The sequence below is a fragment of the Oryctolagus cuniculus genome, chromosome 16, assembly GCF_964237555.1.
Source record: "Oryctolagus cuniculus chromosome 16, mOryCun1.1, whole genome shotgun sequence".
Classification (NCBI taxonomy): Eukaryota; Metazoa; Chordata; class Mammalia; order Lagomorpha; family Leporidae; genus Oryctolagus; species Oryctolagus cuniculus.
Genome location: NC_091447.1, coordinates 66,530,428 through 66,554,596, shown reverse-complemented (window position 1 = coordinate 66,554,596; position 24,169 = coordinate 66,530,428). Strand labels below are relative to the sequence as shown.

Genomic DNA, 24,169 nt, shown 5'->3' with positions numbered 1-24,169 from the left:
TTCTCTGCCTTTAGAATTAATGAATGAATGAATGAATTAATGTAAATTTAGGAGGGGGGAATCTGCCCAGCCTAGGAGAGCAGGGTTCCGAGGAGCTCACGGCACTCGTGGAAGCGACAGCACCTTCACTGTTTCCTGCAGAAATATTGGTATCCGGGCACAGAACCAGCTACTTAGTGCTGAGTTTGCAACGTTGAGGTTGCTCGCTCACCATTTGGCTTCTGGAATCAGCTGTGTGATGTCTGGCATTGAATTTAGCTTCTCTGGACCTAAAGGGGGGTGAGTTACATAACGGGGCAGAGTGTGATAAAGAAAAGACCTTGAATTCAATGGCATGCGGGATGGGAGGGGGGGCTCTGAAGGTTTACCTGTGACCTTGACAGGTTGGAAGGATTTTAACCTCTCTTAGCCCCAGAAGCTAAAGATAGCCCTCTCTTATCTGCAGGGGCCGGGTGTCCCAGAGGGCCCTGCATATTGTGCAACCAGAGCCTGAGAGATAAAAAATGCTCGTGTCCAAAACAGGCCACCCAAACTCCAAGCCAGAGGCGTCTCCCAGCCCTGCCAAGTGGGCTCTCTCCAGCCCCAGAAAGCAACAAAGTAATAAGTGCTGATGAGGAGCCGACACATTGTAACCCACATGTGCAGCTGCGGGGCCAGAGTCTGGCCACTTCCACCACACATTAAAAATAGAATTACCCTATCAGCGATTCCACTTCTAGGTATACACCCAAAGAATTGAGAGCAGGAACTGGGACAGAAATTTGCATGCACATATGTTCATCACAGCTTTCCTCACAGCAGCCAAAATGTGCAAGCAACCAAGAGTTTCCGAGCCCATGAACGGGTAGAGATGTGGCGGATCCTGACAGTGCATACAGAAGGAGGGAGATTTTGACACCTGCTACGGCGTGGAGGAACCTTGGGGACACAATGCTCAGTGACAGAAGCCAACACATTAACACAGAGAGAATGAGACTCACACACGCATACACACACATACACACACATGCCAGGAGCCCAGAACTCCATCTGGGTCTCCCACGTGGATGCCAGGGACCCAAGCACCTGCTGCCTTCCATGCACACCAGCAGGAAGCCAGATCAGAAGTGGAGTAGCCAGGACAAACTTGGCACTGCAGTATGGGATGCCAGCACCGTGGCGCAGGGGGTAAAGCCTCTGTCTGCAATGCCAGCATCCCATATGGGCGCCAGTTCGAGTCCCGGCTGCTCCACTTCCGATCCAGCTCTCTGCTAATGCTCCTGGGAAAGCAGCAGAAGATGGCCCAAGTGCTTGGGCCCCTGTAACCATATGGGAGACCTGGGAGAAGCTCCCGGCTCCTGGCTTCAACTGTTGCGGCCATTTGGGGGTGAGCCATTGTCTGGAAGACATCTATTTTCTCTCTCGCTCTTTCAAATACATAAATAAAGTCTTTAAAAAGCAAGCAAGCAGAATGATGGCCAGAGGTGAATGAGGCCAGAGTTTCGGTTTTGCAAGATCAGAAACATTTTGGAGGTAGATGGTGGTGACGATTGCACAACAGTGCAAATATACTTAAAATGCCACTGAACTGGAGACCTACAAATGCCCGAGATAGTCAGCTTTGTGTTTATTTTACCCGAAATAAAAATACACTTTAAAAAAAAAAAAAAAGCTGGAGGCCGGGTGGTGGAGCTGGGGTGAGGTTTTGAGCGTGAGCTGGACAAGACGGGGAAGCTGACAAATTGCCCCGGCAGTTGCTTTGTGGGAAACGATTTTTCTGATTTCCTACAGGCGCCTTCTTGGCTCAGACAGGCCTCTGGGAAACAGACCAGAGCGATCGGCCTTCCGCTCCGAAATGCGCTGCTACGCGTAACATCCCTGGGACTTCCAGAAACCTCGGAAAACTATGCGTTGTCTCCGAGCTGAGCAGCCCGCCAGGAGGCCAGGGATGGAGGCGGAGGGGCCTTGGGGTGCCCGGAACCCCCCACACCACACACACTTCCTGCCTGGAGCTGCATGACTGGGGCGATCCTTCCCATTGCAAAATGCATGGAGCCGTACACATTTGTGCACAAAACACATGTGTGTAAAAACTCGAAATTAGGGGCAGGCCGCACATGGGAGATCTGGCTGAAGCTCCTGGCTCCTGGTTTTGGCTCCGGCTTTTGTGACTATGAGAAAAGTGAACCAGTGAATGGAAGCACCCTCTCTGTCTCTCTTTCCAACTCAGCTTGTCAAATAAATAACAATAAATCTTAAAAAAAAAAAAATTAGGGCCGGCACTGCGGCTCACTAGGCTAATCCTCCGCCTTGCAGCGCCGGCACACCGGGTTCTAGTCCCGGTCGGGGCACCAGATTCTGTCCCGGTTGCCCCTCTTCCAGGCCAGCTCTCTGCTGTGGCCAGGAGTGCAGTGGAGGATGACCCAAGTGCTTGGGCCCTGCACCCCATGGGAGACCAGGAGAAGCACCTGGCTCCTGCCATCAGATCAGCGCGGTGCGCCGGCCGCGGCGGCCATTGGAGGGTGAACCAAGGGCAAAGGAAGACCTTTCTCTCTGTCTCTCTCTCTCTCTCACTGTCCACTCTGCCTGCCAATAATAATAATAATAATAATAATAATAATAATAATAAAAATTAGGGGCATGCATGTGGCCTAGAAGACGCTAGTTAAATGCCCGCCACGTGCAAGGTCAGCATCCCCAGGTCAGAGCACCGGCTCCAGTCCTGGCTGCTCCGCATCTGACCCAGCTCCCCAGTGATGTGCCTGGGAAAGCGGTGGGTGACGGCCCAGGTCCTTGGGTTCCTGCCACCCACGTGGGAGACCCAGATGGAGCTCCTGGCTCTCGACTTCAGCACTGATGTGGGTCCAGTCCATCGTCATGGACATTTGTGTAGACTAGCACAGAGGGGAGTTCTCTCTCAACCTCTGTCTCTATTTCTCAAATAAATAACCTTAAAATCTGTGTGCATTTTGCATGATTTAAAAAAATAAGAAAATGAAAAGAAATTAATGCCAACCGTGTTAGAAACAAACATGACAGGAGACACTCCAAACTGCCAACTGTGGCATTGATACTGAATAGGACTATAGCACCTTGCACTTACGTGGGAGATGGGAGACCCAGAGGAAGCACCTGGCTTTGGGTCAGCTCAAGCCTTTGAGGCCACTTGGAGAGTGAATCAGAGGATGGGAGACCTCTCTGCCTCTCAAATAAATAAATCTTTTCTTTTTTTTAATTTATTTATTTGAGAGGTAGAGTTACAGACAGTGAGGGAGAGACAAAGAGAGAGAAGTCTTCCATCTTTTTGGTTCACTCCCCAAATGGCTACAACAGCCAGAGCTGTGCCGATCCGAAGCCAGGAGTTCCTTCCGGGTCTCCCACGCAGGTGCAGGGGCCCAAGGACCTGGGCCATCCTCCACTGACTTCCCAGGCCACAGCAGAGAGCTGGATGGGAAGTGGAGCAGCAGGATCTCAAACCAGCACCTATATGGGATGCTGGCTCTGCAGGCCAGGGCGTTAACCCATTGTGCCACAGAGCCAGCCCCTAAATAAATAAATTTTAGTAAAACAGAGAGCGAGAACAATGAGAGACAAAGGTATAGAAGCATCATCAGCTTTATTATTAAATTCCATTTACCTTCTAAAAAAAATGATTACAAAAGAGGAATACTTCATTGCGTGTAATACTGTCTTTAAGGGCGTACCGTGATCAGAAGGTGAGATTAAAGCTCGTGAGTACACGTGAGAACAGGCGCGAGGGCAGGCCTCCTGCAGCCCGAGGCGGACGCAGGGAGAAGGGCAGGGCCACACAGGGACGTCTCGGAGGGGCCAGGCACTCCCGGGCCAGAGATGCGCTTCTGGGAGCTTAAAGAAATGCACCTGCTGGATCCAGGAACCCAGCTCCTGCGCCGCTTCCCGTCACACACAGGCCAGTGGCTGTCTTCAGCCAGCCTGGGTTTTCTTCTCTCTCCAATTTGCACACATATGCTCCTACTCAAGCCGTCCGCCCATCCACCTGCTCACCCATCCATCCATCACTCATCCAGGCACCCACCCATCCACCCACCCATCCATCCATGCACCGTCTGCCTGGCCTGGTTGTCTCGCGCTCCTACCCAAGTCCCTTCCTCTGCGGGCCATCTCTTTCATGAGCACCGAAGCCAACCAGACCCCTGCTCTCCAGAGGGGGAGGCTGGCATTCGGCTCTGCCCGCGAGCTCCAGGGGCCTCCTGGGTCCCACTGAGGTTGGGCTTCAAGGCCCTGTGGGTTGAGCTGAGAAGAGGACGAGAAAAGGCGGTGGGTGGCATAGGAGGGGCTCTCAAAAAAGCGTGTGTGACAATGGAATGGAGAGATGGGTTTATCTGGGCGAGCTGGAGGCTACTCCTTGTTTTGCTAAGATGCACTTGCCAGGAACGCATGCCGGCTCCCTCAGAGGTACGGGGGGGGGCTTCCAACTCTTTTTTTGGCACCAAAATAAACCCATCTTCGAATTCCACTTTCCATGACCTTTCTGAAGGACATCTGTATCTGGCAGGGAGCTCACTCCCCTAGCACAAGGCACACGGCAAAGCCAGGAAGCCGTGAGAGAGACGGACGCTGTGGTTCCGCGGGCGGGCGGGCGGCGCTGGCGCTCATGGAAACTTCTAGGGCCTCCCGCGGGCTCGGTTCCAGCCAGCTCCGCAAAGTCTCGAGGTTGTTGAAAAAGAAACAAAACAAAACAAAAAAACCCCAGCTGCCCTTGTTTGCTTTCTGGGCAGAGGCCTGTCCCTTTTAGTTTCCCCGGGAGTCCGCGGGGGTGCAGCCAAGTTTTAATCGCGCACACATGGAGCCGGTGGAGCTTGCCCTCTCCTCTGCCAACACACACATGCCCTGTTTTCTTTCCTTTGAGAGGGGCAGAGCTGGAGCAGCAGGGAGGAGGAGGTGGGCCACGGCCGCGTTCCCCCAGCGCTGCGCCCCGGGACACGGCGGCCGCTTGGACCACAGGATCCTTTTCATGTGTCGCCGGGGCTGGCGGATGGATTTTTGAGGGGAGGCGACAGCGGCCAGGGCCTCCCGGCGAGGACGGAATGCATTTTTCCGGGTAGCATCCCCATCCTGACCCGGTTAGCACCAGGCCAGGGAGGCTGGGGGGTGGGGGTGGGTGGGGGTGTCCGGGCAGCCCTTGAACTTGAACGGCGATGGGGGGTGGGGGGACAAGGGTGAGGCACCCTGGGGTGGGGTGGGGTGGGGGGAGTGCACCCAACAGGATCATTCACCAATCAGCTGGGGGGTGGACGGGGGTGAGGGCAGATGGCGACTTAGCCCCCAGCAGTGACTCAAAAAGACACAATGTCCCCCGCTCTCTCCCTCCTCCGCCCATAACTGCCAGTGGATTGCAGGATCTTCACAAAACCCACAGCCTTGGCGGTGCCTTGGGAAACCCGCCGGGAGCCGGAGTCCTGCCACTGTCGGAGGCCTCTGCCTTTGAGCCTTGGGCGTAGGGGGTGGCCAGGGAGGGGACAAGGCCCAGGCGGGCTCCCGGCGGCCCTACCCTGGCCCCCCAGCGCAGGTAGCGGCCCCCTTCTGGCTACTCTTCCGCGGAGGACGACACGGGGCTCTCGTCATCCGACATCGGGGCGAACTGAAATGAGAAGTGGAGGCCTCTTGCTCAGGTCTCCCCTCGCGAGTCCCTGCGGGGTGTCCACCTGCCTGGCTGGCCCTGGGGAATGGCGAGTGAGCAGGAGGACGCTGTCTGGAGGAGGAGGGGTGGGAGGGGAATGGAAGTGGAGAGCTGGCGGATAGCAGGGCGGGTGACCAATGGGACCTCAGAACAGGGTGGGGGAGGGGGAGGTGCTGGGGTGACCCCCACCAAGCCATCCTCAGGCTGGGCCCCAGAGGTAACTCAGGGGAGGCCGGACAAGGGGCACTGCCCGCCCCAGCTGCCCCTCCCTGTCGGCTCTGAGACCTGGGCCAGGGAGGTAGCCTCTCTCAGCCTCAGCTTCCCTGCCTGAGAAAGGCGATCAGGGCTGGCCTGCTGGCCTAGGGGGCTAAGCTTCTGCCTGCAATGCCGGCATGCCGTGTGGGCGCCGGTTCGAGTCCAGCCTGCTCCACTTCCGATCCAGCTCCCTGCTATGGCCTAGAAAATCAGTGGAGGATGGCCCAAGTGCTTGGGCCCCTGCACCCGCATGGGAGACCTGGAGGAAGCTCCTGGCTCTAGCCTGGCCCAGCCCTGGCTGTTGCGACCATGTAGGGAGTGAACCAGCAGATGGGAGGTCTCTGGCTCTCTCTAACTCTGACTTCCAAATAAATAGATCTTAAAAAAAAAAATCATGCTTTTATGTAGTCAGCTACACCACCGCAGAAGGCAGAGGGCTCAAGAAATCATGCCTGGGAGGCGCCATCAGACTGGCAGGGACGGCCTCCTCCACCGGACTTGCATCCTGGGTGCTGTGGCCCTGTCTCCTCCATCAAACTGGAGGGTCCTCTTCTCCAACAAGCACTGATTTGTCTCTGACTGTGCGTCTGCTGCCAAGGGTAATTATTATTTTTTTTTAACAACACCCAGATTTCTGTGGCCAAGAAAGAGAATGACCAGGAGGGACCCTGTTGGGAGACGTCTCAGGGTCTTTCACCACGCATGCCGGCAGGCTCTGCTGGGCCTGGCCCCAGCCCTGCCCGCCGGTCCCCTGCCTGCGCCTCCAATGCACCAAGCACGCGCTTGCCCAGGGCCTTTGCCGGAGCTGCCCCTGCTGCGTCATGGCCGTGGGACGGCCCCCTGGCTTCCTCAACCCGCACCTCCTCCACCGCTCAGCACCTCAGCACCTGCTTTACGCCCCTACGAGGGCGCCCGCACTCAGCAGTGTGTGTAGCTCAGATCTGGGTTTTTTTCTAAGCTTGGGGTGTGCTCACGACCCTCTCCAGCCACGGCGTGGGGGAGGGGGGCTCGGCCAGCGCCGTGGCAACGAGACCCCCACTCTACCGTGGGCGGTGCTGCTGGGCTGTGACGTGTAGCCGACCAAGAGGATCCAGTGCATTTTTAACTTAGGGTATTTTCCACTGACCGTGGGCTTATCGGGACGTCACTCCTTTGTGAGTCAAGGATCGAAGGTATTGTGACGGGTGACTGACCGCAAGCATTTGGAAAGATCCAGGCCCTCACCGCCTCGCTCACTTCATGGGGGCGCCAGGAGGCTTGGTGCTGCCTCAAGCCAGCCCTGGCCTTGCCCTTGTCCCACCCCAGCCCTCGGCCACGCCCCACCCTCAGGCTGCCTCAGCCCCTGGCCTGGTCCTGCCCCTAGTCCGGCCCCCGCCCTCAGCCCCGCCCATCCCCAAGCCCCGCCCCCGGCCCTACCAAGCCCCGCCCCATCCCCAGTCCCCGCCCCGGCCGTGCCCAAGCCCCGCCCCATCCCCAGTCCCCACCCATGGCCCTGCCCAAGCCCCGCCCCATCCCCAGTCCCCACTCCCGGTCCTGCCCAAGCCCCGCCCCATCCCCAGTCCCCACTCCCGGTCCTGCCCAAGCCCCGCCCCATCCCAGTCCCCCATCCCCTGGCCCTGCCCAAGCCCCGCCCCATCCCAGTCCCCACCCATGGCCCTGCCCAAGCCCCGCCCCATCCCCAGTCCCCACCCCCGGTCCTGCCCAAGCCCCGCCCATCCCCAGTCCCGCCCAAGTCCCGCCCCTTCCCGACACTCACCGAGCACTTGATGTTCATCCGCGAGTACAGCATGGACGCGATCTCGCTCTGCCCCGCGTCCAGGGCCACCATGAGAGCCGTGCTCCCGTCCTGCAAGACGGCCACGGCTGTGACGCCGGCTCCCGCCGGGTGGCCGCCCGCCCGCCCGCCCGCCCCGCGCCGCGCCGCGCCGGCACTCACGCGGTCGGCCAGCGAGATGTCGCAGCTGGGCACGGCCAGCAGCAGCGCCGCGAGGTCCTTGTGGCCGTGCTCGCAGGCGCACATGAGGGCCGTGGAGCCGTCGTCGTCCTGGACGTTGACATCCGCCTCGCAGGCCAGCAGGGCTCGGACCACGTCCACGCGCCCGTGGCTGACCGCCAGCATCAGGGCCGTCTGCCCGGCCTGGGGAGGGCAAGGGACAGGGTTAGAGCCCACGCGGGCCCCACTCCAGAACCTTCCATGGCGTCCATGCGCGGTGAGCAGCCCCCTCTCGCTGGCTCAAAAAAAAAAAAAATCAGACACCACCACAGGCCCTTTGCACCTGCCAACTCTCCTCCCACATTGAGCTTTGCAGGTTCTAGTACGCAGGTGCAAGCGTGAGTGACCACTCGGGGCGGACATGTTGTGCAGCCGTTTAAATGCCACTTGGGACACGCACACCCCACACTGGAGTCACTGGGTGAGTCCCAGCTCTGCCTCTGACCCAGCTCCTGCTAATGAGCACCCTGGGAAGGCAGCAGATGACGGCTTGGGTCCCTGCCACCTCGTGTGGGACACCCCGATGGAGCTCCTGGCTTGGGTCTGGCCCAGCCCCGGCTGTTGTGGGCATTTGGGGAGTGAACCAGTGGATGGGAGATATCTCCCTCCCTCCCTCCCTCCCTCCCTCCCTCCCTCCCTCTCTCTCTCTCTCTCTCCCCTAATAAGTAAAACTCCCTCACTGCATTTTGGCCACTGTCAATCCATCCGCTCCTTGCTGTCCCGTCGACCCTGGCTGCCCACACTTGCCCAGACACCTGTCCCTGTCCCAGACTCCCAGGGCCACACGAAGGGGCATCTTAAACCAGGGACTGGGCCACGCCACAGCGCTGCTTAAGCTGCAGCCCCCAACCCCAGCCCTGGCGCTGCTGGAACCTCTCGGGGCTCGGGGCTGGGTCCTGAGGGTGGCGCCCAGGCCCCCAGGCACCAGCACTCTGGGAGAATCCCGCAGCACACATGACAGGCTCAGCTAGAGAGTGGGGTCCCCCCATGCCCTCTACACCCAGTTTCCAGGAGAAGGTCCTGTGCCAAGAAGAGTGTTGGGTGTAGCGGTTAAGATGCTGCTCAGGGGGCCAGCACTGTGGCACAGTGGGTTAAGCCGCAACCTGCGGTGCCGGCCATCCCATATGGGTGCCCGCTGAGTCCCGGCTGCTCCACTTCCCATCCAGCTCCCTGCTGTGGCCTGGGACAGCAGCAGAAGATGGCCCAAGTGCTTGGGCCCCTGTACCTGCGTGGGAGACCTGGAAGAAGCTCCTGGCTCCTGGCTTCAGCCTGGCCCAGCCCCAGCCATTGAGGTCATTTGGGGAGTGAACTAGATGATGGAAGACCTCTATCACTCTGCCTTTCAAATAAATAAAAAAAAAAAAAATTTTTTTTTTTAAAAGACTGCTCAGGGCCGGCGCCGCGGCTCACTAGGCTAATCCTCCGCCTTGCGGCGCCGGCACACCGGGTTCTAGTCCCGGTTGGGGCGCCGGATTCTGTCCCGGTTGCCCCTCTTCCAGGCCAGCTCTCTGCTGTGGCCAGGGAGTGCAGTGGAGGATGGCCCAAGTACTTGGGCCCTGCACCCGCCTGGGAGACCAGGATAAGTACCTGGCTCCTGCCATCGGATCAGTGCGGTACGCCAGATGCAGCGCGCCAGCTGTGGCGGCCATTGGAGGGTGAACCAACGGCAAAAAGGAAGACCTTTCTCTCTCTCTCTCTCTCACTGTCCACTCTGCCTGTCAAAAAAAAAAAAAAAAAAAAAAAACTGCTCAGGACGCCTACATCCCACATAAAGTGCCTGGGTTCAGGTCCTGGCTCTGCTCTCAATCCCAGCTCCCTGCGCATGCGCACCTGGGAGGCAGCAGGGAGGGCTCAGGCAGCCCCCCACCACCCACAGGGGAGACCCGGATGCAGTCCCACGCTCCTGGCTTTGGCCTGGCCCAGTCCTGACTGTTGTAGCCATTTGGACAGTGAAACAGAGAGTGGCTACTCTTTGCCTGTTTCTCTTGCTCTCAAACAAATGCAAAACAAACAAACAAACAAAGCAGTGCTCTGGAAGTCACAGCCTGCCTCCCTGAACTTGACCTTGAGGAACTGACACCCCCCCCCTCCCCAGACCTGCAGGGTGCTGACTCCTGGCACCCCCAGGACCCCAGGGTCTGAAGGAGCAGCCCCCTGCCCGCCCCCGTACCTGGCTGGCTCTGGCGTTCACGTCTCCGAGCCGGAAGAGCTGAAGGGCGGTCTCTATGTCATCCTGGCTCCTGAGGGTGGCCAGGGCGGTGAGCATGATGGGGCTGTAGCCGGCCCGGTTCTGCTTGTCCACCTGGCACACGCCTGAGTGTAGGGGAGGGGCGGGGGGTAAAGCGTGGAAGCCCTCAGACGGGGCTGTGCCTCTGCCCTCAGACTAGAAACCTCCTCTTACTCCACCCCCACAAGTGTCAGGGGTGACGCCTCTTCCATCAGTCTGGGCAGGGCCTCATTCCTCCCGGGTCTCAGATTAGGAGCGCATCTGCCCCCAGCCTCCACCTCCACCGGGTCACCCCGTCACAGGAGGGCTCCTCAGAGCAGACACTGTGCCTCCTCCATCAGACTGAAATCCACATTAAGGGCTGAGAACAGGAGCTTGGTCTCTTCCATAAATGAGCCACGCACCTCGCAGACGGGCACGTCTCCCCCATCAGATTGGGAAGGTGGGCTTTCCCCTATTGCGCTGGGAGGGGTCTCTGCCCTCAGACTGGGAGGGTGAGGTCTCCTCCATCAGACTGGATGGTAGGCTCTCCCTTATCAGAATGGGAAGGCAAGGCCTCCTCCATCAGGCTGGGAAGGCAGGGGTCTTTCTCCATGAGACAGGAGGATAAGGCCTCCTCCATCAGGCTGGGAGGGCGGGGTCTCCCCCATCAGGCTGGGAGGGCGGGGCCTCCCCCTCAGACTGGGAGGGCGGGGCCTCTCTCTCAGGCTGGGAGGGCGGGTCTCCCCCATCAGGCTGGGAGGGCGGGGCCTCGCCATCAGGCTGGGAGGGCGGGGCCTCGCCATCAGGCTGGGAGGGGGGGCCTCCCCCTCAGGCGGGGCGCTCACCGCTGTCCAGCAGCTGTCGCACCACGGGGAAGTTGGCGTGGGACACGGAGTAGTGCAGCGCCGTGTTGCCGTTGCTGTCGGCGATGTTGACCACGTAGTCCAGCAGGCGCGCCGACATGGCCCGGAAGGTGACCAGGTGGCGCCGCACCAGCTCGGGGTGGGCGTCGCTGCGGCACGCCAGGCGCAGCCACTCCTGCAGCACCGTGGTGTAGGCCACCTTCTGCACGCGGGGGGCGGGGCGGGGGCGTGAGGACGTGCAGATGCCCCACAAGGAAGTGTGGGCGGGCCCCTGCCAGCAAGACCCTGCGTGCCCCGGCCGGCTCTGGGGAGAGACAGCTCGGCCGTCCTGGACGCAAACCCGGGGAGAGCTAGATGGCCTTGCTCGGAGCCTGTGGGGCTGGCAGGAGCCCACGGCCCGTCCTGGAGCCCTCCCTGCCTCCCTAGCCCCCACTCCAAGGCCCAGCCGTAAGCCCCGCCCCCTCCCTAGGCGCGCCCCCACCCCCGTACCAGCTCCCGCTCGGTGAGGGCGCTGGGGTTGTCCAGATACTTCTCCAGAGCCAAGCAGGCAGAGATGAGGTCGGGGCTGAGCTCCATCCTGCAAGGGCACGGGGTGGGGCGTGACCTCAGGCACACCCCCAGCCAGGGCCTCACACTCAGCCGCAGCCTCTGGGTAGGGGTGGGGGGCACCTGAAGAATCCCATTGGGCCCAGGTCCCCAGGCCCACGCTTCCAGAACCGCCCCAAGAGAAAGCCCCATGTCCTGTATCAGAGGGCCGGGTTTCGAATCCAGTGCCAGCTCCCTGCGAGTGTGCAGTGATGACGAAGGCCTCGGGCCCCTGCCACCCACGTGGGAGACTCGGGTGGGGTTCCAGGCTCCTGGTTTCAGATCGACACAGCTCCAGCCATTGTGGCCATTTGGGGAGTGAACCAGCGGATGGAAGACACCTCTCTCTCTCTCTCCCCCTCTCTCTCTCTGTCACTCTACCTCTCAAATAAATAAATCTTAAAACACACACACACACACACACACACACACACACACACACACACAAACTCCAGCCTTCAGCTGCACTTGTTTGCTAATTCAGACTACAGTGTGCATGACTGATGGGAGGTAGGGCCAGAGACGGAGGGCACCCACCCCAGCCCTGTCTGAATCCCTCCCACCCCCGAAACTGACCGGATCTCCTCCTCCGCACCGGGTCCCGAGGCCCCCTCAGCCGTGGGCACGTGCTGAGACTCCCGGGACAGCTGGCAGTCCTGTCGGCTGCCCTTGGCGCCCGCTGCCCCCGTGGGCCGGAGCTGGGGGGTTTCAGCCACGCTGGGAACCGTCTCCTCCGGCCCCGGGGTCTCGTTCTCTGTGCTCTCGTTGTCGGAGAAGTTCTCTGCGGTGCTGGAGTCCTCGGAAGACGACTCATACCTGGGAAGGGAGCAGGGGCGTGGCGGGGGCGGGGCTCAGGATGCAGGGAGGGAAGGGGCGTGGCAGGGGAGGAGCTGGGGTGCGGCCCCTTGTCCTGCCTGGGCCTTAGCTCTCCCACTAACGGCAAGGGCACGAGGGCAGCTCTGACCTCACCAGAGCTCCAGGCATACAGCAGGCGCTCAATAAGCACTAGCTGTGACTGTGATCAGGACGGGGGAGGGGCACCTCCTGTGGGGGCCGGGGGCAGCGGGGACAGATCAGACCCCAACTCCACAGGGCCCCCTGGGGCTCCTCGCAGCCTCTGCACAGTTTCTGGGCTCGCCATTCAAGGCCCCACCCCGACCTCGGCTCCCTGCACCTCCCGCCGTGCGGGGCTGCACCCCGCTGGCCCCCTGCCAGGTGAGCCCTCTCCATTCTTCACCTGGCGGCCCCTCCTCCTCCGGCCCCTCCTCCTGGGACTCCCCTGGGGCCTGTGTGTCCCCTACAGCTGCTCCAGCCTTGCCCCACTGGCCCGGGGAGCTCCGTCAGGTGAGAGAGGATGCCCGGGGCAGACCCACGGCTCACTCAGCCCGTGCCTCAGTTTCCCCGTCTCTCCACTGCAGTCTGCGTACACCAACAGGCCGAAGCGAGGGGCTTAGGCCGAGCACGGGACAGGCTCCGCACTGGGGGAGAGGGCTCTCACCCGCCGTTGACGCCCACAAACTGGAGGCTCCTGCGGTGGGCAGCCGGGTCAGTGGGCTCCTCCTTCCGTTTCATGATGGAACGCACGCCTGCCTGGGGCCCGCCTAGGGGGCAGGGGTGAGAGTGAGGGTCCCGCCAGTCAGACCTCACTCACCCTGGCCCTCCCGGTGGCCGCCACCACCACTTACCCTCAGCCCCGGCTTCCTCTGACCGAGTGGCCGCATGCCTGGTGGGCTCCCTGTTGGCGGCATCGTGGGAGGGAACATGGCTTGCATCCTTCTCAGGCTGTGCCAGGGAGGCCGCTGTGGACGCCGGGGGTGATGAAGATGACTCTGCAGGGGCCTGGGGCAGACCTGTGGGGACCGGAAGTGGGGCGTCCACCATGGCTCACAACAGCCAAAAATAACAGCGTGTGTGGTGCAGCGGTTAAGTGGCCGTGGGGGACGCCCACAGCCTGTATCGAAGCATCTGACGCGAGTCCCCGCTCTGCCTCCGACCCAGCTCTCTGCTTCGCACCTGGGAGGTAGCAGGTGGTGGCCCATGTGGGAGACCCGGATGGAGCTCCTGGCTCCTGGCTCCAGTTCTGGAGCTGGATGGAAGTGGAGCAGCCGGGTCTCGAACTGGTGCCCATATGGGATGCTGATGCTTCAGGCCAGGGCGTCAACCTGCTGTGCCACAGCGCCGGCCCCAATTTTTTTTTTTTTTTTTTTAAACCTCAGCAATCAGTTCACATAGCACCAACACACCCACTTCAGGGCCGTGGGCAGTGTCGGGAGGCAGACGGGGCCTCCATAATCTGTGTCTGCTCCAGCACTCAGGCTCCTGTCTAAACCCTGGAGGGAGCCAGGAAGGAGGGCAAGGAACCGAGGTGGACACAAACAGACAAACGCACCAGGGGCAGGCGCGTGGGGCAGTGAGCCAGCCGACGCCCGGGACGCACACGACACACACAGCCCACGTCGGAGTGCCTGGGTCACGGTCCCGGCTCCTCCACGCCTCCAATCCAGCTCCCTGCTTGTGCACCGTGGAGGCAACAGGTGACGGGCCAAGTGCGTGGCCCCTGCCGCCCACAGGGGAGACCCAGATGGGGCTCCTGGCTCCTGGCTGCAGCCTGGCCCAGCCCTGGCTCTCGTATTCTGAGAACAAACAAGCAGACAGGAGAGCCCTTTCTCTGTTTGCCTGAATCTCCCACCCCCAGCCTTTCAAAAAAAAAAAAAAAAAAAAAAAAAGGAAAATAAATAAATTAAAGTTTCAGAATGTACGATTCCACTTATCTGATGCTCCTAGAGTTATCAGATCGCTTGAGATAGGAAGTAGAATTGGGGGGCACGGGGGCTGGAGAGGGAGGGTCTCATGGGGACAGAGGTGCAGTGTGGGAAGAGGAGAAAGTTCTGTGTTCTTCACACGCACTTCTGCGTGATTAAGATGGTGGATTTCATGCTATGTGTATTTTATCACAATTTTTTGACAGGCAGAGTTAGATAGTGAGAGACAGAGAGAAAGGTCTTCCTTCCGTTGGTTCACCCCCCCAAATGGCCACTATGGCCGGCGCTGTGCTGATCCGAAGGCAGGAGCCAGGTGCTTCTCCTGGTCTCCCATGGGGTCCAGGACCCAAGCACTTGGGCCATCCTCCACTGCACTCCCGGGCCACAGCAGAGAGCTGGCCTGGAAGAGGGGCAACTGGGACAGAATCTGGCGCCCCGACCAGGACTAGAACCTGGTGTGCCGGTGCCGCAAGGCAGAGGATTGGCCTAGTGAGCCGTGGCGCCGGCCCACAATTTTTTTTTTTTTTAACCACAACTTTTTAAATAGTAGGGGGAAACCAAATAAAACCAGCACAGCATCGGGGTGCCAGTCACCCCTCCCCCAGAAGCAAAGCCAAAGCTGCTTTCCAAAACCCAGGGAGCTGCTCACAGCCTGAGCGGGTCGAGGTTGAGCACAGAGATGCCAGCAGACCACAGCACACAACAACCCCACAGGCGACACGTGCGATGCTTCCCCCTCATCCCGGGGAACCAGGTGCTCTGGTACCGAAAGCTACAGGGGAGGCACCAAAACATGCAGCCAGCTCAGGGGGTGCCACGGAAGAGAAACAGAGCCGGGGAAGAAGGGTGACAACACTGGGGACACCCCAAAGCCGTGAGAAGACAGCGAGGCACACGGCAGGATCCGCGGCCACTCCAGTGCCTTCTGGGTAATGGAGCAGCAGGTGCACATGACCAACACACAGTCCCTAATGCTTCTGTCTGAGAGGTAGCCAGCCAGCCAGCCAGCCAGCAAGCTCCCCTCCATTGGTTCACCCTGCGAATACGTCTAGGGAGCTCCATCCGGGGCTCCCACATGGGTGGCAGGGACCCAAGCCCTTGGGCCATGCGTTGCCTGCTGCTTCCCAGGGAGCTGGATGAGAATTGCAGCAGCCAGGGCTGGAACCGGTGATCTGATACCCAACCCCAGCCCCCTCTGGAAGCTTTAAACCGTTACATTGTGCACCTTACACACAGATACTATGTAAATAGATATTGTACTATGTTGTACTGGAAAGTAACAAAGTCTCAAGGGCCAGGGCTGTGGAGTAGCTGGTAAAGCCGCTGCCTGCAGTGCCAGCACCCCCTATGGGTGCCGGTTCGAGTCCTGGCTGCTCCACTTCCGATCTCTGCTGTGGCCTGGGAAAGCAGTGGAAGATGGAGCAAGTGCTTGGGCCCCTGCACCCACACGGGAGACCCGGATGGAGCTCCTGGCTCTGGTCTGGTCCAGCCCCAGCTGCTGGGAGTGAATCAACAGGTGGGAGATCTCTCTTTGTCTCTTATCTTCTAGGCCAAGACTCATCAAGCTTTCAGAAAAGGCTCAGGTGGTCCACACTGGGGGGGGGGGGGCGGGGGGGCAGGGTCCTGAGGGCTCCGTCCCAGCTGCTCAAGTGTGGTGGCCACACGCAGGTGGCCCAGGCGCGCTGTGGGAGAACAGCCCAGCTGTGTCACAGCGCCCTTCAACACCACACAGCTTCACGCATGTCCTATGGATACTTTTCAAAGTGTTCAACTGCTTAAAAGCGCCCGGCCTGTTTTTGGCAGGCTGCGTTTGGCCTGCGAGGCGGAGTCTGGTCACCACTCACCGTTCTGGAACACGCCAGGGACATCGGAAAAATGTGCTGAGGCTATGGACAGGTGACAAGAGAGGACTCGTGCTAAAAGTGTATGGACAGGGGGGTGTCAGGACCCGGGGGCCAGCGCTGTGGTGCAGCGGGTTAAAGCCCTGGCCTGCGGCGCCTGTACCCCACATGGGCACCGGTTCGAGTCCCGGCTGCTCCACTTTCCATCCAGCTCTCTGCTATGGCCTGGGAAAGCAGTAGAAGATGGCCCAAGCGCTTGGGCCCCTGCACCCATGTGGGAGACCTGGATGGAGCTCCTGGCTCCTGGCTGCTGCCTGGCCCAGCCCTGGCCATTGTGGCCATTTGGGGAGGAACCAGCAGATGGAAAACCTCTCTCTCTCTCTCTGTCACGTTGCCTTGCAAATAAATCAAAGTCGAGGGACCAAACACAGGAGCAGCGGTGAACGCGGTCTGATCGCGGACAGCAGCGTGGCAAGTTCAGAAACAGCGGGCGGAGAGGAGAAACCAGGAAGCAGAGGGAGAATCCTGGGTTTCCAGAGCCCAGCACCATTTAAGGAAATTCAACAAGCACACAGAGTGGTTCTCAAGGACACCCAAACAGCAGAGAAGCTGCTGGAAGGTGGATGCCAGAGACAACGGTACGAGGGGCGGGCGGGGGCGGGAAGGCACAGAGCACAGAGCGGGGGGCGGGCGAGTGGCTCTTTCAATTTATTTATTTGAGAGCTGGGAAGAGACAGAGACGGCTCCCATCTGCCGGCTGACGCCTCCAATGTCCACCACAGCCCAGTTCTGGGAATCCCGTCCAGGTCTCCCACGCGGGCGGCAGGGACCCAAGCACCTGCCCCTCCCAGGGTGCGCATGAGCAGGGAGCCGGGACTGGGACGCAGGCGTCCCACGCAGCGGCTGCACCGCGGTCCCAAAGGACAGCGCCCCCATCAAGTGACCGCAGCAGTGTCTCTGAGCCGCCGGACGGCAAAACGAGGCTCCCGGATCATCCAAACACACGCGCCCAGCGTGCGTGAGAACCTGGGTGTGGGTTCCAGGCCAGCTCTCCGCCGGCCCCTTTGTTCCCTCCCCCACTCCCGCCCCATGCAAAAAAAAAATCCAAAAATTCAGGAGCAGCCACACCCGGGAGGCTGAGGGTTGGGGTGGGGTGGTGGTTGATTGTGTTCTAGATGTTTCTGTACTTTCCAAACCTTCTGGGAATTGTTTTTGTGTGACTGTGTCTGGAACCAGAGCAGAGGGAGTTTCAGAGTGGGGAGAGACCCCTCGGGGGGCGTGTCCTGGGCTGAGCCCCACTGCCCGCTGTGGCGGAGGAGGGGGGACATGCTGGGGTCTCCAGGCCCCTGTCCCCCCTTCCTAGACTGGGGACGCCGTCTCCCGACCGCTCGGCAGTGAGTGAATTCCTGTTCTGCTTAAAACAAACAAAAAAAAAGGGGGCTGCTGCTGTGGCATAGGCTCCGGTTGGGGTCCTGGCTGCTCCACTTCCGATCCAGCTCCCTGCTGTGGCCTGTGAAGGCAGTGGAAGATGGCCCAAGTCCTTGGGCCCTTGCACCCACGAGGGAGACCCAGATGGAGCTCCTGGCTTCGGATCAGTGCAGCTCCGGCCATTGTGGCCAATTGGGGAGTGAACCAGTGGACGGAAGACCTCTCTCTCTGCCTCTCTGTAACTCTGCCTTTCAAATAAAACAAATCTTTAAAAACAAATGGCCGGTGCACCGGCCGCAGCGCGCCGGCCGCGGCGGCCATTGGAGGGTGAACCAACGGCAAAAGGAAGACCTTTCTCTCTCTGTCTGTCTCTCTCACTGTCCATTCTGCCTGTCAAAAAAAAAAAAATGGCCAAGAGGTGGGGCTCAACCCCCCCCCCCCGCCTTGCCCTCGCATGGCTGCATCTTTCTCCTCCAGGGAGCCCTCCTTGGTTTAGTCACCAAGCTGACTGCCCCATGAGAACACTGCTGGTCAGCGTCATCAAGGTCACAGCTCCTTATCAGTGCGCTGCCCCTGGGCACAGCACACGAGACCTCGTCACGTGACCACATGACAGAGCAGCCACGAGCCCTCCCTCACCCCAGGGCCTCAGCCCGCTGCTAAGCCCAGCAACTCTCTGTCCCTGGGCTGTTTCTCCTCCTCCTTCCCTTCCCAATCTTGGTCCCAGGCAGCCCCTGGGAGACAGACGACGCCTCCCGTGTGCTGGGTGCCACACTGAACACCGCCACGCACCGTCCTGTGGCCGCCTCATGGCGACCTCCTGTGTCTGTCTGGCTCCCTGCTGTGTCCTCCATGGTCTAGAACCATCCAGCGCACAGCAGGCGCCTTGGGAAATGCCTGCTAAGTGAGACGGCACCACGAAGAACAGAGGAGCGCACTCTGGTTCTGTCCAGGCAAGGCAGGGGCTACAGCAAGAGGGGCTGCAGTGAGACACGAGGGAGGACTTCCAGGGGCTGGCAGAGCTCACAGAGGGAGAGGCCATGGCCATGACTGTATGTCCCGTGGGCCAGGAGGCTTCGCGGCTGCCCTGGGAGGCACGTCTGGAATGGATGCAACCTCAGAGATTCCAAGGCCAGGCTGGGCCGGGCCAGGCTGGGCGGGGCGTCTGGCTGGGGGCCAAAGCCACAGAGCCGGGCGTCTGGGACGGACCCGCAGCACGGGGCTGGTGGCCAGAGCCGGCCAGGAACAACACCGGGTGGCGAGGGAACAGCTGGGGGGGGGGGTGCTGGCCTCGGCCGTGGGAGGCTGGGATGCCACCCCGGTTCCGACTCGGAGCCCTGCCCCAGGCCCAGCCCAAGGTGACCTGTGTTTGCTCCCGGGCCGGAGGGACTCAGGACAAGTCACTCCTCGCTCCGAGCTGGGCTCCCCCGGTGGAGACAACCAACGGGAACGGCCACAAGCAATGCTTGAGCACTTTCTGTATGCGTCAGTGCACACGGGCTGCAGATGGGCAGGAGGTCGCAACGCGGAGGCCCAGAGAGGGGGCAGCGCCACACAGCACAAGGGGGGCTCCCCGGCAGGGGCTCGGGGAGGAGCAGCTGTCGCCCTGCGCGTGATTCATGCGGGCGGCGTCCCTGAGGGCCTGGGGCGGCAGTGGCACAGCTGACGGCATGCACAGCCAGCACCCCCTTCCTGGCTGCAGGCTCAGCACTTCCGCAGGGGGCTACCCCCGCCCGCCCCCCCCCCCAGCCACATGGCTTGGGTGGGGCTCCTCTACCACACAGGAGCCAGCCAATGCCAAGCCTTGGACTTTTCAAGGCGTTCTTTGCCCCAAAGGGCTCCCTTCCCCACCGAGTGAGACGGACAGATGCCTGGGGCATCTGGGACAGCCAGCCAGAGATTCCCAATGGCAGCCGCACACCTGGATCCAGCTATGCCTGAAGCTGTCTTAAGTTAACTAAACACCCGATTTCCCTCCCACAGCTCACACCGGATGAGACCGATTCCTGCCACTTGCTCAACAGACAGTCAGAGATTTATGCCCAGCAGACTTGGGGGAGCCCCTGCAAACACCTTGGGCTACCGCAAACACCCCACTTCTCTGGGCCGTACAGCCTGAGAGACTAGGGACAAAATTCTCCCCGTTTTGTAGGACACACAGAGGCGCTGAGACAGAGCCAGGTGGGGGGGAGGGGGGACAGCAGGGTCTCCCGTGCCCAACCCCAGCATCCTCCGGGGCCCGGGGTCGCAGGCCTACCTGTGGCCCTGTTGGAGCTCCGCTCCGTGATGCTGATCTTTTTCACGGCGTGGACGTTGCCGGTGGAGGTGGTGGGCGCCGGGCACATGGCCTCCACCACCTCGTGGCTGTGGAACACGGCGGGGCCCTCGGCCGCGGCCAGCGCCCGCAGCCCGGCCCCGTAGGGCTCCAGACTCTGGGCCCGCTGGGCGGGGGCGCCCGCGGCTGTGCTGGCCGCCACCTCCACCTCTCGCGGCCCCTCCACCACCCGCACGGTGTCCACGCGGACCGGGCTGTCGGGCGGCGGCCAGGCCTGGGGCTGGGGCTGGGCCTCCACCTGCCGAGCCTGGGCCGCCTGCAGCTCCTGGAGCGCCTTCTTCAGCTGGGTTTCCAGCACGGCGACCTTGGCCGCCAGCGCCGCCTCCCCGTCGGGCACGCCCAGGTCCCGCTCCCGGACCCAGGTGCCCACGCTCCGGGTCTCCAGCGCCGCCGGGTCGTCGGGGGCGTCCGGGAGGTCGAGGCAGAGCTCCCCGCGGGCCCGGGCCCCCGCGGGGTGGCCCAGGAACTTCTGGCTTTTGAGTTGCACCGTGAGCTGCCGCTTCTCCTCCTGCAGCACCGACAGCTTCACCTGCAGCACCGGGATCAACTTCACCTGCTCCTCCAGCTGCCGCAGCTTGCGCAGCGCCCCTGCCATCTGCTCGCGCACGTGCGCCAGGTGCCCGGCGCTGGGCGCCACCGGCGTGGACAGGCCCGAGCTCCGCGGCGTCGGGGGCAGCAGTCCCACGCCCACCAGGGAGCTGGTGGAGCCCGCGGCGCTGGGGGTCAGGGAGCCCAGGCCGGTGGGCGTGGCCGCCTGGTCCTCCAGCCGCCGCCGGGCGTCCAGCAGCGTGCGCTCCACGCGCGGGTTGAAGCCGGCGCGGGCCTCCAGGGCGCCGTACTGCGGGTAGAAGCCGCGGCCGCAGTAGGAGTAGGCCGAGTGGCGGCTGTCGCCGCTGGCGTTGGAGCACAGTGACTCGGTGGACGTCCACCACGAGCCGGGCCCGCGGGGCAGGGAGCCCAGGCGCGGGCGGCGCTGCACGGCCACGCGCCGCAGCGTGTGGCCTTTCTCGATGTCATCAACGTACTTCAGGAAGTCCAGGTCCAGCCGGTAGCCGTAGGGCGTCTCCACCGAGTATGGAGGGTCAGGCTCCTTGGGGGGGAAGGCGGGCGGGGAGGCCGGGCCGGGGGTCCCTGGGGGGTGGGGGAGAAAGGCCGGGGCTCTGAGTGCGGCAGCAGATGCGTTCGGCTCTGGCTCCAGTCTCCGGTCCCCAACCAGCAGCTTGGGCCTCCCTTTGGAGTCTCAGAACTGCCCCAGGACGGAGCCCTCTCTGCCCCCCCAGCCCCGACCACCCCCTTCCTCCCCCAGCCTCTCCCGGGGCCGTGGCCACCCCTCCCGGGGACCCCTGACCTGGGAAGGGGGCTGGCGCGTGCAGGACCTGGGCCATCCTCTCGTCTGCAGGTGTCTCAGCTGTCAGGAGCGCGACCACGAGTCAGACTGCCTGCAGCACCGGCCGAGGCGTTCCTGGCGGTGGGGGGAGGGGGAGGTGCGTGCACTGGAGTCCCGAGTCAGGAGGAGCCTGCGGCTGTCCAGCCCCCACCCAGGTCCCGGACCCTCTCTCAGGCGCGCACACACCCCCTGCCTGGCTGCGCAGGGGCTGGGAACAAAGAACTTGCACTTCGCCATCTCACATGCATGTCTGTCCAGCCTCTGGACAGGCTCCAGCTGTTCCACACAGCCCTGCCTCCACTCGGCCCCCCGGGCTGGGGAAGGCCCAAGCCCGACAGGCCACGCCCTTCCTGTACCCCCTCCCCTGAGCCCAGGCCGGGAGGTGGCCACAGGGAAAAGCAGGAGCCGAGCCAGAGGGCAGGAGGGGGGTAGGGGTGAAGAGAGGGGTGCGATCTTTGTTCAAGACCCAGAGCAAACAGAAGCAGGGGGACAAAGAGACACGGAGCATGGGGCAGGGGGCCCCCCTAAGTGACCTCAAAGCACGGAGCCCTGGGGAGGCCAGGCCTGGGGGAGCAGGAGAGAAAGTTGGGGAGGGGAGGCGACCAGGAGGGAAGCCTTGCCCCTTTATGGAAACAATTTTCTCTAAAAATAAACAGTTTCACTGCTGGGCTACACAGAACTTCCTGTCCCCCCCAGGACGCGTCCGGGCTCGGGGCGCAGCCGGGATGGAGGGCCGGGGCGGAGGCCAGGGAAATCATGCGGGTAGCCGAGGGGCAGCAGAAGGGACAATCGCGCCCTCTCACCAAGCCCCTGCAGCCCTGGAGGCTGGCCAGGCTCTCCCGCGCCCACACCCCGCCTCGCCCTGCCCGCCCGGTCCTCTGGGACTTCAGCCGCCACCCCACCACCTCCGAGGGCTCCGCGGGCCAGCGCTACCTGGGAGGATGGGCCAGGCGGGGCACCTGCTGGGCATGAAGGCGGGGCTGGGGCGGCTGAACTTGTCCTTGGTCTGGTCTCACGTCCTGTCTTGCTTCTCGGCTTCCTTAGTCTCTCTGCGTCTCCGTCTCTCCACGCCTCTGTCTCTCTCTGCGTCTCCGTCTCTCCACGCCTCTGTCTCTCTCTGCGTCTCCGTCTCTCCACGCCTGTCTCTCTCTGCGTCTCTCTCTCCCTCTCTCCGCGTCTCTATCCCCGCTGCTCTCTCTCTCTCAACACCTGGAACACAGGGTCACCGACAGCAGGAAATTTGGTTCTTCCATTTGCCTGGAGGTTCACCCCTGCAGGACAGGAAGTTGACCAAAATACTTGCTGGGGACCTAAGGGGGTGGGGGGTGGAGTGGGGCACGCGGTCACTTTAATAACTGTAGTGACACTGCAGCTCTTGTCTGGAGAGGCCGGGTTGGGCAGTTTCCACCCCAGTTTCACAGACGGGTGCAGCGATGATTTCTAAAAAGTCACCGGTGGGGGGGGGGGGTGGCTTGGCAGGGCCTGGACTTGAACCTAGGACTGGCAGATCCCTCCATGCCCAGGAAGCCACCATCTCTAAACTGGACACCCCATACCCATTTTGCAGATGCAGCCACTGAGGGTCCCCAGCCATCCTACGGCCCTGCTCGCCGACTGATGGCTCCGGGTTGCGGGAAGGAGAAAGGAGACATGGCGGGGGGGAGGGATCGTGGGTGTCTGTGACCCCTGTCTTGCTGTCGGACCCCTGGGGCCAGGGAAGGGGGCCCCCCAAAGTCGCCCCCAACTCGTCGACCTGTACAGCTCTGGGGTCTTCCCAGTCCCTCTGCCCGCCCGAAAGTCGGGAGCGAGGAGAGCCCCGCCCCGTGCGGGGAGGGGGCGGGGCCTGCGGGGTCCCGGGCTAATGGCAAACAGCTGCGGCTCCCCACGCCGGCCCAGCCCGCAGGCCGAGGCCCAGCTTCAGCCCGGCCGGACGCCCTGCCGCCTTCCCGCCTCCCGGGGCCTGGCCGCGGCCGGGCCGCGCGGGAGGGCGAGGGGGCCCCGGGCAGGGGCGAGGAGGCCAGGGAGAGCGGGGCGGCGGGGCAGCGGCGCTGGGGGCCGGGGGGATGGGCGAGGAGCGAGGCGGGACGGGTCAGGGGTGGGGAGGGGGCGCTCCAAGTCCGCACAGTTCGGACGCAGTCGGCGGAGTTGGGGCAGCGGCTCGCGGACGTCAGCGAGGTCCCGGCCCGGGGTGGAAAGCAGGTAGGAGGGGGATTGGTGGGGCGCCACGATGGCACCCCGAACCTGACTCGAACCGCGCCCCAGCCCCGGGTCCTACCCGCCGGGCGCCCTCCGGCCGCCGCCGTCCCCGCGTCCCGCCGCCCGTGCGTCCTCCGCGCGCCGCCGCCCGACCGCCGGCCCTCGGCGGCCAGCCCCGCCCCGCCCCGGCTGGCCACGCCCCACCCACTGGCCACGCCCCTCCCGCCGCCCGCGCTCCCCCCTCCGCCCGCGGTGGGGGCGGGGATTGCGGCGCCGGAGGACGCGAGCTCACCTGGACGGCAGGTGCGTGCGCGCGCCAGGGCGTCGGGGTGTCCTGCCCGGACCCCCTTTTCCCCGCCGGACGTCGCCAGGGCGGAATCCCCCTCCCCGCACCTCTGGCCTCCCCCCGCGCACTGCAGCTGGGCCGCGGCGGGGGCGGGGCCGGCGCCGTCCAGGGCCCAGCGCTGGGCGGGCGCGGCTGGAGGCCACCCCTCCCCCCGCCGCGGCCCCGGCTGGAAGCGGCCTGGCGCAGGCCTGGTGCGCGGTGGCGTGACCGCCCGGGGGCGGGGAGGGGGGCGCGAGGCCGTCCAGGCGGCCGCTCTGGGCCGGGACGCTGGTTGGTCCAGTCCCAGAGTCCACCGTGCCTCAGTTTTCTTGTCTGGGAAATGGGAACAATC

The 24,169-nt window shown here is 62.5% G+C and overlaps 1 protein-coding gene across 3 annotated transcripts; it reads right to left on the bottom strand.

Moving 5' to 3' along the window:
• Positions 1-3,578: 3,578 nt before the first annotated feature.
• KANK2 (KN motif and ankyrin repeat domains 2) lies at positions 3,579-23,930 on the bottom strand. Of its 3 annotated transcripts, none has more exons than XM_070059098.1 (13): positions 23,785-23,930; positions 22,230-22,505; positions 21,258-21,371; positions 19,832-21,040; positions 13,229-13,393; positions 13,042-13,144; positions 12,120-12,359; positions 11,448-11,535; positions 10,941-11,160; positions 10,057-10,199; positions 7,830-8,030; positions 7,650-7,739; positions 3,579-5,599 (listed from the first exon to the last, which is right to left on the bottom strand). In XM_070059098.1, the coding sequence occupies exons 3-13, from the start codon at positions 21,292-21,294 to the stop codon at positions 5,546-5,548; spliced, it is 2,550 nt and encodes an 849-aa protein (XP_069915199.1). In that variant the 5' UTR covers positions 21,295-21,371; positions 22,230-22,505; positions 23,785-23,930; the 3' UTR covers positions 3,579-5,545. The 3 variants fall into 3 exon arrangements, with proteins under 3 accessions (XP_069915199.1, XP_069915198.1, XP_069915200.1); XM_070059097.1 differs by lacking the exon at positions 23,785-23,930 and adding an exon at positions 23,572-23,700; XM_070059099.1 differs by lacking the exons at positions 22,230-22,505; positions 23,785-23,930 and adding an exon at positions 23,572-23,685.
• Positions 23,931-24,169: the final 239 nt, after the last annotated feature.

Bases quoted from the DNA above. Each gene is read 5' to 3' on its own strand.
- KANK2 (XM_070059098.1), bottom strand. From the start codon at position 21,294: ATGGCCCAGGTCCTGCACGCGCCAGCCCCCTTCCCAG. The intron at 12,360-13,041 runs GTGAGAGCCCTC...CTCCCTTCCCAG, and splicing joins TTTGTGGGCGTCAACGGCGG to GTATGAGTCGTCTTCCGAGG. The intron at 11,536-12,119 runs GTCAGTTTCGGG...GTGCCCTTGCAG, and splicing joins GGTGCGGAGGAGGAGATCCG to GATGGAGCTCAGCCCCGACC.